The sequence below is a fragment of the Nerophis ophidion genome, linkage group LG10 (genome assembly GCF_033978795.1).
Source record: "Nerophis ophidion isolate RoL-2023_Sa linkage group LG10, RoL_Noph_v1.0, whole genome shotgun sequence".
Taxonomy (NCBI): domain Eukaryota; kingdom Metazoa; phylum Chordata; class Actinopteri; order Syngnathiformes; family Syngnathidae; genus Nerophis; species Nerophis ophidion.
The window spans coordinates 52,703,229-52,720,568 of record NC_084620.1 but is presented as its reverse complement, the minus strand read 5'-3'; the positions used below and the strand labels follow the sequence as shown (position 1 = coordinate 52,720,568).

The following is a 17,340-nucleotide window of genomic DNA, read 5'->3' as shown; positions in this document are numbered from 1 at the left end:
TCGCCACGCGTTTCTTTTCGTCCGTTTTTGTACCAGTGTTTTGTTATCAAATCATTCTTACCTTTACGTTGTTGTCCGGAGTGTCTATGTTTGCGTTGGCGGAACGATCCCGCATTAAAATGCGACCCACACGTGACGCTCTTCGTGGTCTGCATTAAAAAGGAAGCTTCAGTGATCAAAGTGCAAAAAAGAAGAAGCAAGCAAGACGTGTTACCGAACACATTGCCGTCTTTATTAGAGCCTCGTCTGGCAGTAATACTGAAAAAAAAGGTGAACTTGGAACAGATGGTGGCGGTAGCCCACGGCTTTTTTTTTGTTGTTGTCGTTGTTGCTTTTTTTTTTTTTTAATGATCAATTTGTCATTGTTTCTTTCGTAATCGTCTTCATGTTTGCGTGTGTGCGAGTACCGAGACTCGTGGGTAACATCGATAAAAGAGACAGAGGAAGAGAGAGAAAAAACAAATATACAACTTATATTACACTGTGTTATGAACAAAATATAAATCTATAACTCTATGTTATATTTACATAATTATCTTTCTTGATTTTTCAAGTTGAGATGGTGGGATTTTTTTTCTTTTTCTTGTAATAATTCCGACTTTGCTTTGAGCTCCACTCGTGACTTTGATTGTCTTAAATACGGGGATGATTGACCCACTTATGGCCCCCCTGTAGTCCAGCATGCGGGCCTGGCCGGACCGGCGACGAAAGGAGGATTCATACGGCCCCATTGGTCACGCTTTACCCGACACGTGAAACCTGACCAATCAGGGTGGGGGCGCACTCACCGCTTCAAACGCGTCGGTCGCTATACAAAGCGGCGCTTTCCGTCATTTTCAGCAGACTGCATTGCAAAATGATGAACCGTATGACTCCCTTCTGTACTGTAGCATCGGGTGGAGCTCAAACAAAGCAACAAAAAAAATTAAAAAAATAGACGCGGTGGAACACCATCGGTGGAGTAAACACTGTTTTCCTATGTCTCAAATAAAATCACTGCTATCACAAAACAAAGACTATGTACAGGGTCATCTACATGGCATACAACAGAAAGAAAACGACAGCATAGGACTTGTTTGGTTGCTATGAATAATCTCTTCATGGAAGTGTGCGTGTATGTGTGTTCTTGTTTTTTTCCCCTTCTTGAGACATGAAGAAGGAAAAGTATCTTCCATATGAGGAGGTGTGAAGAAGTGATGACATAAATCATGCTCCCAATAACATTGCATCTAATTGCTGGTGAAATGAAGGTGGTCCCAAAAAGGAGGGATTTTTTCCCACATTGACTGTGTGTCGCTTTTAAAAGTGCTCCCCCTCTGGTCAACATATGAAATAACAAGTGTATGTAAGAAATTGAAATGCGCCCCCATTGGCCAAAATTAATTAAAGAAATAAATAAATATGTGTGTATTGAGACCTACTGTAATAACTTGAAAATTAAAACTTTTAACTCAATTGTTTTTCTCAATGTGTGAACTTTTTTCTTATAAAATTGAGAACAATTTCTCTTTTTCTATTTGTTTCTGTAATATTGCAATATTTTCTCGTCAAATTATGACTTTTTTATGTAAAATTATATTTACTGCAAAAAGTGTGTAAGAAATTGAAACGCGCCCCCATTGGTTAAAATTAATTAGAAAAATAAATAAATATGTGTATTGAGACCTTCTGTAATAACTTGAAGTAAATAATAAAGATTAAAACTATTAACTAAAAAAAATGTTTTTCTCACAATGTGTCAACTTTTTTATTAGAAAATTGGGAAGAATTTCTCATATTCTTTCTGTTTCTGTAATATTGCAATATTTTCCCGTCAAATTATTACTTTTTTATGTCAAATTATTACGTTTTACTGCAAAAGGTGTGTGTAAGAAATTGAAACGCGCCCCCATTGGCAAAAATTATTTTAAATAAAATAAAATAAATATGTATATCGAGACATGCTGTAAAAACTTGAAGTAAATAATGGAGATTAAAAACAATTAGTCTAAAACTATTAACTAAAAAAAAAAAAAAATCTCACAATGTGTCAATTTTTTTCCTTATAAAATTAAGAACAATTTCTCATTATCTATCTGTTTCTGTAATATTGCAATATTTTCTCGTCAAATTATTACTTTTTTGTGTAAAATTATTACTTTTTACTGCAAAAAGTGTGTGTTAGAAATTGAAACGCGCCCCCATTGGCCAAAATTAATTGAAATAAAATAAAATAAATATGCATATCGAGACATGCTGTAATAACTTGAAGTAAATATTGGAGATTAAAAACCAATTACAAACTAAAACTATTAACTAAAAAAAAATGTTTTTCCTCACAATGTGTCAACTTTTTTCTTATAAAATTGAGAACAATTTCTCATATTCTATCTGTTTCTGTAATATTGCAATATTTTTTCGTCAAATTATTACTTTTTTATGTAAAATTATTACTTTTTACCGCACAAAGTGTGTGTAAGAAATTGAAACGCACCCCCATTGGCCAAAATTAATTAAAAAAATTAATAAATATGTGTATTGAGACCTACTGTAATAACTTTAAGTAAATAATAAAGATTAAAACTATTAACTAAAAAAAAAATGTTTTCCTCACAATGTGTCAACTTTTTTCTTATAAAATTGAGAACAATTTCTCATATTCTTTCTGTTTCTGTAATATTGCAATATTTTCTCTTCAAATTATTACTTTTTTATTTAAATTATTAAATTTTACTTCAAAAAGTGTGTGTAAGAAATTGAAACGCGCCCCCATTGGCCAAAATTAATTTAAAAAAATAATAAATATGTGTATAGAGACCTACTGTAATAACTTTAAGTAAAAAATAAAGATTAAAACTATTAACTAAAAAAAAAATGTTTTCCTCACAATGTGTCAACTTTTTTCTGATAAAAATGAAAACAATTTCTTATTTTCCATCTGTTTCTGTAATATTGCAATATTTTCTCGTCGAATTATTACTTTTTTTGTGTAAAATTATTACTTTTTACTGCAAAAAGTGTGTGTAAGAAATTGAAACGCGCCCCCATTGGCCAAAATTAATTGAAATAAAATAAAATAAATATGTATATCGAGACTGTAATAACTTGAAGTAAATAATGAAGATTAAAAACCAATTACAAACTAAAACTATTATCTAAAGAAATTTTTTTTCTCACAATGTGTCAACTTTTTTATTAGAAAATTGAGAACAATTTCTCATATTCTTTCTGTTTCTGTAATATTGCAATATTTTCTCGTCAAATTATTACTTTTTTGTGTAAAATTATTACTTTTGTGCTGCAAAAAGTGTGTGTAAGACATTGAAACGCGCCCCCATTGGCCAAAATTAATTGAAATAAAATAAAATAAATATGTAAATCGAGACATGCTGTAATAACTTGAAGTAAATAACGAAGATTAAAAACCAATTACAAACTAAGACTATTAACTAAAATATTTTTTCTCACAATGTGTCAACTTTTTTATTAGAAAATTGAGAACAATTTCTCATATTCTTTCTGTTTCTGTAATATTGCAATATTTTCTCGTCAAATGATTACTTTTTTGTGTAAAATTATTACTTTTTACTGCAAAAAGTGTGTGTTAGAAATTGAAACGCGCCCCCATTGGCCAAAATTAATTGAAATAAAATAAAATAAATATGCATATCGAGACATACTGTAATAACTTGGAAGTAAATAATGAAGATTAAAAACCAATTACAAACTAAAACTATTACCTAAAAAAAATGTTTTCTCACAATGTGTCAATTTTTTTCTTATAAAATTGAGAACCATTTCTCATATTCTATCTGTTTCTGTAATATTGCAATATTTTCTCGTCAAATGATTACTTTTTTATGTAAAATTATTGCTTTTTACTGCACAAAGTGTGTGTAAGAAATTGAAACACGCCCCCATTGGCCAAAATTAATTGAAAAAAAATATATATATATGTATATCGAGACTGTAATAACTTGAAGTAAATAATGAAGATGAAATACCAATCACAAACAAAAAATTCTACATGATTTTAAAAGTAGTATTTTTTTCACAATGTGTCCACTTTTTTCTTATAAAATTCGAAAAAAAATGCGCATATGCTTATTTATTTCTGTGATATTTTCTCGTTAAATTATTACTTTTGAATGCAAAATGGTGACATTTGTCATATACAATTCTGACTTATCACAATATTACCAATTTGTTTGTTGTTCTTGTAAAATAGTGACATTTTTGGACTAAAATGATGACTTTTGTCATTTTGTCAAGGAAAATTCCGGTTATTATTACAATATTGCCAACAATTGAATATTTTCGTAGAAAAATTGTGACTTCTGTCGAGTAAAATGACGACCCTTTTTCACAAAATTGCCTAAATGTTAAGCTTTTTCTTGCAAAATTGCGACTGCCATTGAGTAAAATATCAACTTTTGTCATAATATTGCACACGTGTTCAGTTTTTCTCGGGAAGTTTTGACTTTTTTTTTAGTAAAATTATGACTTTTATTATAATACTTTTTAATGCAAAATGATGACATTTGTCATATACAATCCTGACCTATCACAATATTACCAATTTGTTGTTCTTGTAAAATAGTGACATTTTTATAGTAAAATGATGAGTTTTGTCATTTTGTCAAGGAAAATTCCGGTTATTATTATAATATTGCCAACATTTGAATATTTTCTCAGAAAAATTGTGACTTTTGTCGAGTAAAATTACGACTCTTCACAAAATTGCCTAAATGTTAAGCTTTTTCTTGCGAAATTGCGACCATTATTGAGTAAAATATCAACTTTTGTCAGAATATTGCACACATGTTCAGTTTTTCTCAGGAAGTTTCGACTTTTGTTGAGTAAAATTATGACTTTTATTATAATACTTTTTAATGCAAAATGGTGACATTTGTCATATACAATTCTGACTTATCACAATATTACCATTTTGTTTGTTGTTCTTGTAAAATAGTGACATTTTTGGAGTAAAATGATGACTTTTGTCATTTTGTCAAGGAAAATTCCGGTTATTATTACAATATTGCCAACAATTGAATATTTTCGTAGAAAAATTGTGACTTCTGTCGAGTAAAATGACGACCCTTTTTCACAAAATTGCCTAAATGTTAAGCTTTTTCTTGCAAAATTGCGACTGCCATTGAGTAAAATATCAACTTTTGTCATAATATTGCACACGTGTTCAGTTTTTCTCGGGAAGTTTTGACTTTTTTTTTAGTAAAATTATGACTTTTATTATAATACTTTTTAATGCAAAATGATGACATTTGTCATATACAATCATGACCTATCACAATATTACCAATTTGTTGTTCTTGTAAAATAGTGACATTTTTATAGTAAAATGATGACTTTTGTCATTTTTTCAAGGAAAATTCTGGTTATTATTACAATATTGCCAACATTTGAATATTTTCTTAGAAAAATTGTAACTTTTTTCGATTAAAATTACGACTTTTCACAAAATTGCCTAAATGTTAATTTTTCTTGTAAAATCGTGACTGTTATTGAATAAAATACCAACTTTTATCATAAAATTGCACACGTGTTGTTTTTCTCGGGAAGTTTCGACTTTTGTTGAGTAAAATAATGACTTTTATTATAATACTTTTTAATGCAAAATGGTGACATTTATCATATACAATTTTGACCTATCACAATTTTACCAATTTGTTTGTTGTTCTTGTAAAATAGTAACATTTTTGGAGTAAACTGATGACCTTTGTCATTTTGTCAGGGAAAATTCCGGTTATTATTATAACATTGCCAACGTTTGAATATTTTCTTAGAAAAATTGTGACTTTTGTCACCTAAAATGACGACTCTTCACAAAATTGCCTAAATATTAAGCCTTTTCTTGCAAAATTGCGACTGTTATTGAGTAAAATACCAACTTTTGTCACAATATTGCACACATGTTCTGTTTTTCTCGGGAAGTTTTGATTTTTGTTGAGTAAAATGATGACTTTTTGTTATGATCCGCCATCCAGATCATACATTATTTGGGTTTTTGAGTTAATTTGTGCACTTCCTTATTTGTATCTTGTCACCATTAGTTTCACCTGTCCCTTGTTCTAGACTCACACCTGTTAGTAATTGTTTTCTTCAGTATTTAAGCCTGCTTTTTTTATTTACTCGTCCTCGTCTCATTAAGTTTTTGCTGTACGCAATCGATGACTTCGTGGACTCCCTTCTCTGGTAGTAACTGTTTTGGACTTGATAATTTTCTCGCAAACTTGTTGTTTTTCTAGCTCACATGCTAGTAGCTCTTTGTTTTGCCTGTTGTTCCCCGTGCAAGTGTTTCTGTTTGTTTCCCCAGCTCTCATGCTAGTGCTTTTGGTTTGCCTTTTCTGCCTCGCACCAGTGTTTCTATTCTTAGCCTGTTTTTAGTTTAAGTAAACCATTATTTCTTACTTGTACGCTGTTTTCGAGCCCGATCTGCATATTGGAAGAGCACCACCCGTCAAAACTTTTATTATAACACTGGCAGAATTCTAAGTTTTTCTTGTGAAATCCCAACTCATTTTTCACAACAAGCTTTTTTATATTTGCATAGTATGTATATGTTATTAATGTTGTAAATACACTTCTTTATACATCTAGAGAGGGTGGTTTCCTGTCTCAAGAAGGTAACAAATACAAGAATGTGTGTGTGTGTGTATGTTTGCGTGTGTGTGTGTGCCAATGATGTTCCACTGCAACCCAACTATAGTAAACATTGGGGCTTCCATAAGTAAGACAAAAAGCGGAAAGGGATCTTCACATTATACATTTAGAATAACAAATAAACTTTATAATAATAATAATAATAATAATAATAAAAAACAGCATGTTCTTCTTTTCTCTGACTAGAGTCTGAGTGCTTCTTAGAAATGGGTTTTGGACGTAAAAAGGGTTAAGCTTCACCCACCCCCAATATTTTTCTTGCTTTTTTTTTTTTTTTTTAAATGCAGCGTTAATACAAAACCAAAAGAAGGAAAGGGAAGTTTAGATGTAATACCTACACGCTAAAATAATGTCACGTGGTCGTAGAGGGAAGAAAAAAATAAATTATACTGTACATAACTTACTTGCTGAGCATCCTCAGAATGATTGTTAATAATATTAGAATAGAGGCAGTTGAGATAAAATACAGTATTCAAATACAAACGCAAACACTGACTGGCGGCCCGCTGATGTCAGCAGGGGGTGACCGTGTGTGTGTGTGTGTGTGTTGTAGTGGATAAAGCAGCAGTTCCTGGTCTTCCCCGCACACACACACACACACACACACTTACAGGGGATGTTGCACTGCATGGAAGGACGGCGCGAGATAAAAAAGTGGATTGTCTCGCAACAACACAGTGCTCTTCTTATTACACTCAATTCTACAAAGAAATAAAATACCATTAGGGGAAAAAAAAAAGTCCCTGGATTTTGAGGGATGGTCGGAAGTGGGGGGTATTTTCAGTGGCTGAAAATAAAGCGGGGGAATTATTATTATTATTCCAACACAAGAAGAAAAATCACATTCACAAGCCACTTATTGGCACCGTGTACCTGAGTGAGATATTCGAGAACCCAGAAGCCAACAAAAAAAGCTGTTTTTTTTTCCTCTCTTCTTTTAAAAAGTGTTTCTGGTTAAGAAAAAAAGGTCCGCCGTCTTTAAAGTGTCATCTGTTGGCTCCACGAATATTTTTTTGTCCGTCTCGGCAGCCGCGCGAGCGCCGTGGAGCAGTCAGTGGCGCTCCTGCTGGTGGGAGGGGCCGGGGCCCCGCCGTAAAGGGACCCTATTGGGCGATGTGGCTGTCGTGGTCGCTGGCGTAGTCGGGATCCTCGTCCTCGTAGTCGAAGTCGTCGTAGGCGTCGCCGTTGCTGTCATCCAGCCGCAGCTCCTCCTGCTTGATGCGTGGCTCCTCCCCCTTCAGGGCGCCCATGTGGGCGGGCGTCTGGTGGTGGGGGTGGTGGTGGTGGTGGTGGTGGTTGGCGTTGGGCTCGGGACTGCTGGACATACTGGAGTGCTCGGAGGGCATCTGGGGCGAGGGCATGCCCGCCATGGAGAGGGCGCCCGGGTAGACCACGCCCCCCGACGACAAGGGCAGCTGACTCTGCTGCCTGTCGCACACACAAGCCAATAATCAGGGGCGGCTTTCACTCGGCCTTCCGCTTGTGACCCTCATGAGGCTATAATTGCCTAGACTGAAAAGTCAATTTGCGGATGTTTTCATTTTCAGTTCTCTCACTCAGCAAGTTTATTAGGAGTTTTTTCAACTTTTACTTATTACATACCACTCTTTACTTACATTTCTACTGTACCCCTTGTAAGGATATAGTAATAATAATAATAATAATCATATGATGGTGTAACTGCATATCCTAGTGCAAAAAAAACAAAAGGTATTTTAAAGTATTTTTTGTTGTTGTTGTAATTTGTCAAATTATTTGATTCATAAGTAAGTATTAAATTGTTTTAATTACTAACTAAACCGTGTTTGTATTTTGTACTTAATTTATTGCATGCTAATATGAGAGCTATGTTAAGTATGCAGTGGCCATTTTGATATGTTTGTATTTTAAAACAATACTAAAACAGCTATTATATACGTATATATCTATATTCAAATATACAACTTAGTGTCAGCATTGTGTTTATTGTGACTAAGTTTATTATGATTAGTAATTAAAATATTTCAGTTTCTACTCATTACATTCCAATTGTTTTGCTCTTTACTTACATTTTTATTGGTGTTTTCCCCTTGTAAGAATGGAATAATAATAATAATAATAATAGGATTGTGTAACTGCATATCCTAGTGTATACAAAATACACATTTATCAGTATTTATTTTTATTGTTGTAATTTGTCAAATTTTTTGATTCATAGGTTAGTATTAAATTGTTTTAATTAACTAACTAAACTGTGTTTGTATTTTTTACTTAATTTATTGCATGTTATTTTGAGAACTATGTTTTTACATCTTTGTATTTTAAAACAATGCTAAAACAGCTATTATATACATATTTAAATATACAACTTAGTGTCAGCTTTATGTTTATTGTGACTAAGTTTATTATGATTTATAGAACATTTCCGCTTCTACTCATTACATTCCAATTGTTTTGGTATTTACTTACATTTTACTGTTGTTTTTCTCCTTGTAAGAATAGACTTATAATAATAATAGGAATGTGTAACTGCATATACAAAAATACACATTTAACAGTCTTTATTTGTATTGTTGTGATTGGTCAAATTATTTGATTCATAGGTTAGTATTAAATTGTTTTAATTCATGAACTAAACTGTGTTTGTGTTTTTTTTACTTAATTTATTGCATGCTATTTTGAGAACTATGTTTTTATATCTTTGTATTTTAAAACAATGCGAAAATGTTGTGTTTATTGTGACTAAGTTTATTATGATTAGTAATTACAACATTTCAGCTTCTACTCATTATATTCCAATTGTTTTGTTCTTTACTTACATTTTTACTGTTGTTTTTCCCCCTGTAAAAATAGAATATTAATAATATTAATAATAATAATAATAGGATTGTGTAACTGCATATCCTAGTGTATAAAACTATGCACTTAACAATCTTTATTTTTGTTGTTGTAATTTGTCAAATTAATTGATCCATAAGTTATTATTAAATTGCTTTAATTAACCAACTAAACCGTGTTTGTATTTTTTACTCAATTTATTGCCTGATATTTATTGTTAAGTATGCAGCGGCCATTCTTTATATAATTGTATTTTAAAACAATAATAAAACAGCTATTTTATATATATATATTTGAATATACAACTTAGTGTCAGCTTTGTAGTTATTGTGACTAAGTTTATTATGATTAATAGAACATTTCAGCTTTTATTCGTTACATTCCAATTGTTTTGCTCTTTACTTACATTTTTACTGTTGTTTTTCTCCTTGTAAGAATAGAATTATAATAACAATAGGATTGTGTAACTGCATATCCTAGTGTATAAAAAAATTGTATTTAAAAGTCTTTATTTTTATTGTTGTAATTTGTCAAATTAATTGATTCACAACTTAGTATTAAATTGCTTTAATTAACAAACTAAACCGTGTTTGTATTTTTTACTTAATTTATTGCATGCTATTTTGAGAGCTATGTTTTTATATGTTTGTATTTTAAAACAACGCTAAAACAGCAAATATATACATATTTAAATATACAACTTAGTGTCAGCTTTGTGTTTATTGTGACTAAGTTTATTATGATTAATAGAACATTTCAGCTTCTACTCATTACATTCCAATTGTTTTTACTTTTGTTTTTCCCCTTGTAAAAATATAATAATAATAATAATAGTAATAATAATAATAATAACAATAGAATTGTGTAACTGCATATCCTAGTGTATTGAAAATATGCATTTAAAAGTCTTTATTTTTATTGTTGTAATTCGTCAAAATAATTGATTCACAAGTTAGTATTACATTGTTTTAATTAACTAACTAAACAATGTTCGTATTTTTTACTTAATTTATTGCATGCTTTTTATTGTCAAGTATGCAGCGGCAATTTCGATATTTGTGTACTATTAAACAATGCTAAAAGAGCTATTATTTGTATTTAAAGACACAACTTAGTGTCAGCTTTGTGTTTAATGTGACTAAGTTTATTAGGATAAATAGTTACAACATTTCAGCTTTTACTCATTTCACTCCAATATATTTCTCTTTTTTCTTAAATTTTTACTGTTGTTTTTTTTCCTAATACTAGTAATAATAGGATCGTGTAACTAGTCTGTATTTGTTGCGATCCGCTTCTCGGATTGTTCCATTTTGTAGTTTTGATTCTTTCCTGTATCACATTTTGTAGTTTGACTTCTTAATTCCTGTTTTAGTCTGTTCCCATAGCAACCTATCATTTTCACCTGCCGTGGTTTCAAGACGCACACCTGTTCTACTAATCACCATCCTATATAAGCCAGCCTTTTCTGTTCACTCATTCTCGGACTCTAATTTGCATATACGCAACAAGTGACGACGGCTATTGATTATTGTTACTCGCTGGCTCTCATGCTACGCGTATTCCTTTTTCCTAGCTCTCATGCTAATGTGTTGTTTTACCTTTTTGTGCCGTCGTGCCAAGTTTAGTTCTGTCTGTTCATGTTCCTAGCTTCCATGCTAGCGCCATTCGTTTGCCTTTCTGTTTAGCTCCGGTGTTTCTGTTTCTAGTCTGTTTTATTGGTTTAATAAATATTTAATTTCTTTACCTCACGCATCCCTGGAGGAACAAATCCGGCATCTCACATTATTATTATTGTTGTCACTTTTCCTTGTAATCAATTCATGAGTTAGTATTTTGATTCTTCATCTAACTAACAAAACTTTGTTTGTATTTTTTTTATTTTTTTCATTTTATGTATGCAATTTCCAGAGCTATGTTTTGTGCACCCTTTTGATATTTTTGTCCTTAATTGATATATTTCTATATTCAAAAATGTGCCAGCTTTGTGTTGCAGGTGACCTGGTGCACCGCTTCTCAAACTTAAAGTAAACACTTGGCTCTCCAACATTGAAGTACAGTAGCGTAGTAGGCCAAAGTATTCATTAAAAATAAGACAGAGGTTTTGTTTAGCAAATATAAAAAAGTGAAGGAGAAATGGAGCCAGTAAAGGTTGTTTGGTGTTGTAATGAAAGTGTCTATATTGTTGTGGCCTCACCCCACGCTGAAGTATTGCCTCATCTCCTGTCTGCGGGAGCGCATGATGGCCTTGTACTCGCCGATTCGCAGCTTCTTGCCGTCCACCAGGCAGGTGCGCTTGGGCCTGGGCTTGTACTTGTAGTCCGGGTACTTCTCCAGGTGCTGCTTGCTGAGGCGGGCCTGCTCCTCGTAGTACGGCTGCTTCTCCAGGTTGGTCATGGCTTTCCAGCGAGAGCCTTTGGGAAGAACCAGCGAGAACGCCATAAATAGACTTCCATATATGTACTGTAGTATATGCAGTTGGGCAAAAATTGTGCCAGTTCTCCCACTTAAAACGATGACAGGGGTCTGTAATTTTCATCATAGGTACACTTCAACTGTGACAGACGGAATGTGAAAAAAAAAATCCAGGAATTCACATTGTATGAATTTTAAAGAATTTATTTGTAAATTATGGTGGAAAATAAGTATTTGGTCAACCATTTAAAGCTCTCACTGATGGAAGGAGGTTTTGGCTCAAAATCTCACGATACATGGCCCCATTCGTTCTTTCCTTAACACGGATCGATCGTCCTGTCCCCTTAGCAGAAAAACAGCCCCAAAGCATGATGTTTCCACCCCCATGCTTCGCAGTAGGTATGGTGTTCTTGGGATGCAACTCAGTATTCTTCTTCCTCCAAACACGACCAGTTGAGTTTATACCAAAAAGTTCTATTTTGGTTTCATCTGACCACATGACATTCTTCCAATCCTCTGCTGTATCATCCATGTATCCATTTTGGTATAAACTCAACATAATTTTAAGTGGGAGAACATGCACAATCGATGGCTGACTAAATACTTCTTTGCCCCACTGTATCTGTGAATCCTCATAAACAAATATTGCATTGATCATGTGTAGTTTGCAAGTTAATCACGCACTTTATTTGAAAAATGTTTTGAATTATTTTGGACATTCATTTACTTTGAGCTCCCTTAACTTAACCACCAGTGTTTACCTGAAAGTGGGCGAGTGATCAGGTCAGTGCATATACGCATTAAATATAAAAATATATATATGGGTACATTTAAATATATATGTGTGTGTATATATATATATATATATATATATATATATATATATATATATATATATGTATATATACACACACACACACACACGTGCCTGCTAAAGATGGCGGCAAGGAGGCGGAAATTGCGGCGGTACGGAGAGGCGGGGCGATCCAAATCAGGTGCGGGGCTCACACTCCGGCTCACAATCTACGTATCTCCTCGCAGAGAATAAAAGCGGAAACGGAGGGAAGATGAGAGAAGGAGGTGGAGTGTCTGCAGCAGATGCAGCAGTGCGGGAGAAACGAGAGCAACAGAGATCAGCACACGAGAGAGACGACGCGTCCGGCTGAAAGAGCGACCGAGGAGCGAGCAGCGGAGTGGAGCTGAAAGAGCGATCCGAGAAAAACTTATGGAAGAATAAAGAGTCAAACCGGTGATCGAGCAAGATGTCCTTCCTTGGTGGTCAGTGGAACCCGCACGACTGCAAGAGTCTGTCACATATATATATATATATATATATATATATATATATATATATATATATATATATATATTCATTCAAAATGATTCTCAATTCAAAATTAATACTTTGAGTGCATTGAGTGCCAGTTCTACGATAAACTACATTCCTCCGTAAAATGTATAAACAGCTCTGACAATTCTTTATATTACTTGAAAGAAAACTGGTTTTGTTGAATACAATCGTGATCAAACATTGAATAAAGTCAAATACAAATAAGACAACAAGAGGAGCATTAATACTTCTTGTTTATAAAGTAAATGTATACATTGGATGTAGATCATCTATGTCTACATCATTATTTGTCCGAATAGACAGAATTAAATAAATAAAGAAATAAATATAAAAATCTATTTAAAAAATTTTCTGAGTTGATTACGAATCATTACACATAAGAATTGCGATTTATTCGAAAATAAACACTTTTTTTGTACATTTTTTGACACCCTTATATATATACATAATTTATATATAATAATGCATAATTAATTTATGTATTAATTATATTTTTACACACGCACACATTCATACTAAGTACTAATGATTCTCACACACACTCTTGGTGTCCCCTGTGTATATATATATATATATATATATATATATATATATATATATATATATATATATATATATATATATATATATACATATATATATATATATATATATACTTGGAGAACCAAGTGTGATGAACGAAGTTTACAATAAACACTCTTTAACTTGGAAAGTAAACATCTTGCGACATGTATATATATATATATATATATATATATATATATATATATATATATATATATATATATATATATATATATATATATATATATATATACTTGGAGAACCAAGTGTGATGAACGAAGTTTACAATAAACACTCTTTAACTTGGAAAGTAAACATCTTGCGACATGTTGATGGACTGTGATGCCATGATTGACACCTGACCAACATCATTGCTGCTGATGATGAATTATTAGCAGATAAGGGACAAATATGTGACAATCCAGCATGTGTGTGAGTCCCATTCAGGGAAGTCGGATTAATGACAGGTACTCATCCGCTCTCATGGGCTTTCACTTCAATGTGTGTGTGTGAGTGTGTGTGTACATGTGTGTGTACGTGTGTGTGTGTGTGTGTGTACAATCTTGTTTTCCCCAGCCAGGACTGATATCTGGTGTGTGTTTGCTACTGTATGTTTAATGTCTTAAAGCTGTCAGCACTTCTCCTCCTCTCTTCTCAGATCTGTTAGCAATTGAGGGCGAGAGAGATAGAGAAGGAGAGAAGAGAGAGCGAGAGAGACGGCGGCGCAGGCTTATTAAAACCAGATTTCCCCGTGTTATAAAACGCTTAGGAGCTCTTTAAAATGTCAGACCCCTTCCCGGCGGTCCGGGGGAAATGTCAGCGTTGCTTGTTTAATGCATAATGAATTATATCATCATTTGTCTGACTCTCCCCAGCCATTCATTAACACACACACACACACACACACACACACACACACACACGCACACACACACACAGGTTCTTGTATTTGTTACCTTTTTGAGACCTGAGAAAAATGCCTCCCTCTTTAGGAGCACATGAATAATATGTACATAATATGCAAATATAAAAAGGCTTGTTTTGAAAAATGAGTTGGAATTTCACAAGAAAAACTCACAATTTTTGGCAGTGTTATAATAAAAGTCGTAATTTTAGTCAACACAAGTCAACATTTTACGAGAAAAACTGAATGTGTGCAATATTATGATAAAAGTTGGAATTTTACTCAGTAAAAGTCGCAGTTTTACAAGAAAAGCTTCAAATTTGGGCAATTTTATGAAAAAAGTTGGGCTTTTACTCGACAAAAGTCACAATTTTACAAAAAAACTTTAACATGTTGGCAATATAATAATAATAATCGGAATTCTACATTATTATTATTATTATAAGTCACAATTTTACTCGGCAAAATGATGACAAAAGTCATAATTTTACTTAAACAATTTGACTATTTTACAAGAACAACCAAAAAAACAGGCAACATTGTGATAAAAGTCAGAATGTTATTTGGCAAATAAGACAAAAAAGTAATAATTTTACATTAAAAAGTAAAAATTTGATGAGAAAATATTGCAATATTACAGAAACAGAAAGAATATGAGAAATTGTTCCCAATTTTATAAGAAAAAAGTTGACACATTGTGAGGAAAAAAATGCTTTTAGTTTGAAATAGTTTTTTTAATCTTCATTATTTCCATCCATCCATCCATCATCTTCCGCTTATCCGATTTCGGGTCGCGGGGGCAACAGCCTAAGCAGGGAAACCCAGACTTCCCTCTACCCAGCCACTTCGTCTAGCTCTTCCCGGGGGATCCCGAGGCGTTCCCAGGCCAGCCGGGAGACATAGTCTTCCCAACGTGTCCTGGGTCTTCCCCGTGGCCTCCTACCGGTTGGACGTGCCCTAAACACCTCCCTAGGGAGGCGTTCGGGTGGCATCCTGACCAGATGCCCGAACCACCTCATCTGGCTCCTCTCGATGTGAAGGAGCAGCGGCTTTACTTTGAGTTCCTCCCGGATGGCAGAGCTTCTCACCCTATCTCTAAGGGAGAGCCCCGCCACACGGCGGAGGAAACTAATTTCGGCCGCTTGTACCCGTGATCTTATCCTTTCGGTCATGACCCAAAGCTCATGACCATAGGTGAGGATGGGAACATAGATTGACCGGTAAATTGAGAGCTTTGCCTTCCGGCTCAGCTCCTTCTTCACCACAACGGATCGGTACAACGTCCGCATTACTGAAGACGCCGCACCGATCCGCCTGTCGATCTCACGATCCACTCTTCCCCCACTCGTGAACAAGACTCCTAGGTATTTGAACTCCTCCACTTGGGGCAGGGTCTCCTCCCCAACCCGGAGATGGCATTCCACCCTTTTCCGGGCGAGAACCATGGACTCGGACTTGGAGGTGCTGATTCTCATTCCGGTCGCTTCACACTCGGCTGCGAACCGATCCAGTGAGAGCTGAAGATCCCGGTCAGATGAAGCCATCAGGACCACATCATTTGCAAAAAGCAGAGACCTAATCCTGCGGTCACCAAACCGGAACCCCTCAACGCATTGACTGCGCCTAGAAATTCTGTCCATAAAAGTTATGAACAGAATCGGTGACAAAGGACAGCCTTGGCGGAGTCCAACCCTCACTGGAAATGTGTTCGACTTACTGCCGGCAATGCGGACCAAGCTCTGGCACTGATCGTACAGGGAACGGACCGCACAATAAGACAGTCCGATACCCCATACTCTCTGAGCACTCCCCACAGGACTTCCCGAGGGACACGGTCGAATGCCTTCTCCAAGTCCACAAAGCACATGTAGACTGGTTGGGCAAACTCCCATGCACCCTCAAGAACCCTGCCGAGAGTATAGAGCTGGTCCACAGTTCCACGACCAGGACGAAAACCACACTGTTCCTCCTGAATCCGAGGTTCGACTATCCGACGTAGCCTCCTCTCCAGTACACCTGAATAAACCTTACCGGGAAGGCTGAGGAGTGTGATCCCACGATAGTTGGAACACACCCTCCGGTCCCCCTTCTTAAAGAGAGGAACCACCACCCCGGTCTGCCAATCCACAGGTACCGCCCCCGATGTCCACGCGATGCTGCAAAGTCTTGTCAACCAAGACAGCCCCACAGCATCCAGAGCCTTAAGGAACTCCGGGCGGATCTCGTCCACCCCTGGGGCCTTGCCACCGAGGAGCTTTTTAACTACCTCAGCGCCCTCAGCCCCAGAAATAGGAGAGTCCACCACAGATTCCCCAGGCACTGCTTCCTCATAGGAAGACGTGTTGGTGGGATTGAGGAGGTCTTCGAAGTATTCCTTCCACCTATCCACAACATCCGCAGTTGAGGTCAGCAGAACACCATCCGCACCATACACGGTGTTGATAGTGCACTGCTTTCCCTTCCTGAGGCGGCGTATGGTGGTCCAGAATCGCTTCGAAGCCGTCCGGAAGTCGTTTTCCATGGCTTCCCCGAACTCCTCCCATGTCCGAGTTTTTGCCTCCGCGACCGCTGAAGCTGCACACCGCTTGGCCTGTCGGTACCTGTCCACTGCCTCCGGAGTCCTATGAGC

The 17,340-nt window shown here is 35.1% G+C and overlaps 1 protein-coding gene across 7 annotated transcripts in view; it reads right to left on the bottom strand.

Moving 5' to 3' along the window:
* Window positions 1–210: 210 nt before the first annotated feature.
* Window positions 211–17,340, bottom strand: part of sox5 (SRY-box transcription factor 5) — a 258,081-nt gene continuing 240,951 nt past the window's right edge. For all 7 annotated transcript variants that reach the window (XM_061914079.1, XM_061914080.1, XM_061914082.1 and 4 more), the window contains 2 exons: window positions 11,675–11,891; window positions 211–8,091 (listed from right to left, as the gene is read on the bottom strand). In XM_061914079.1, the coding sequence (XP_061770063.1) occupies window positions 7,767–8,091; window positions 11,675–11,891 (542 nt within the window). In that variant the 3' untranslated portion in view covers window positions 211–7,766. The remainder of the gene's footprint in view (window positions 8,092–11,674; window positions 11,892–17,340) is intronic.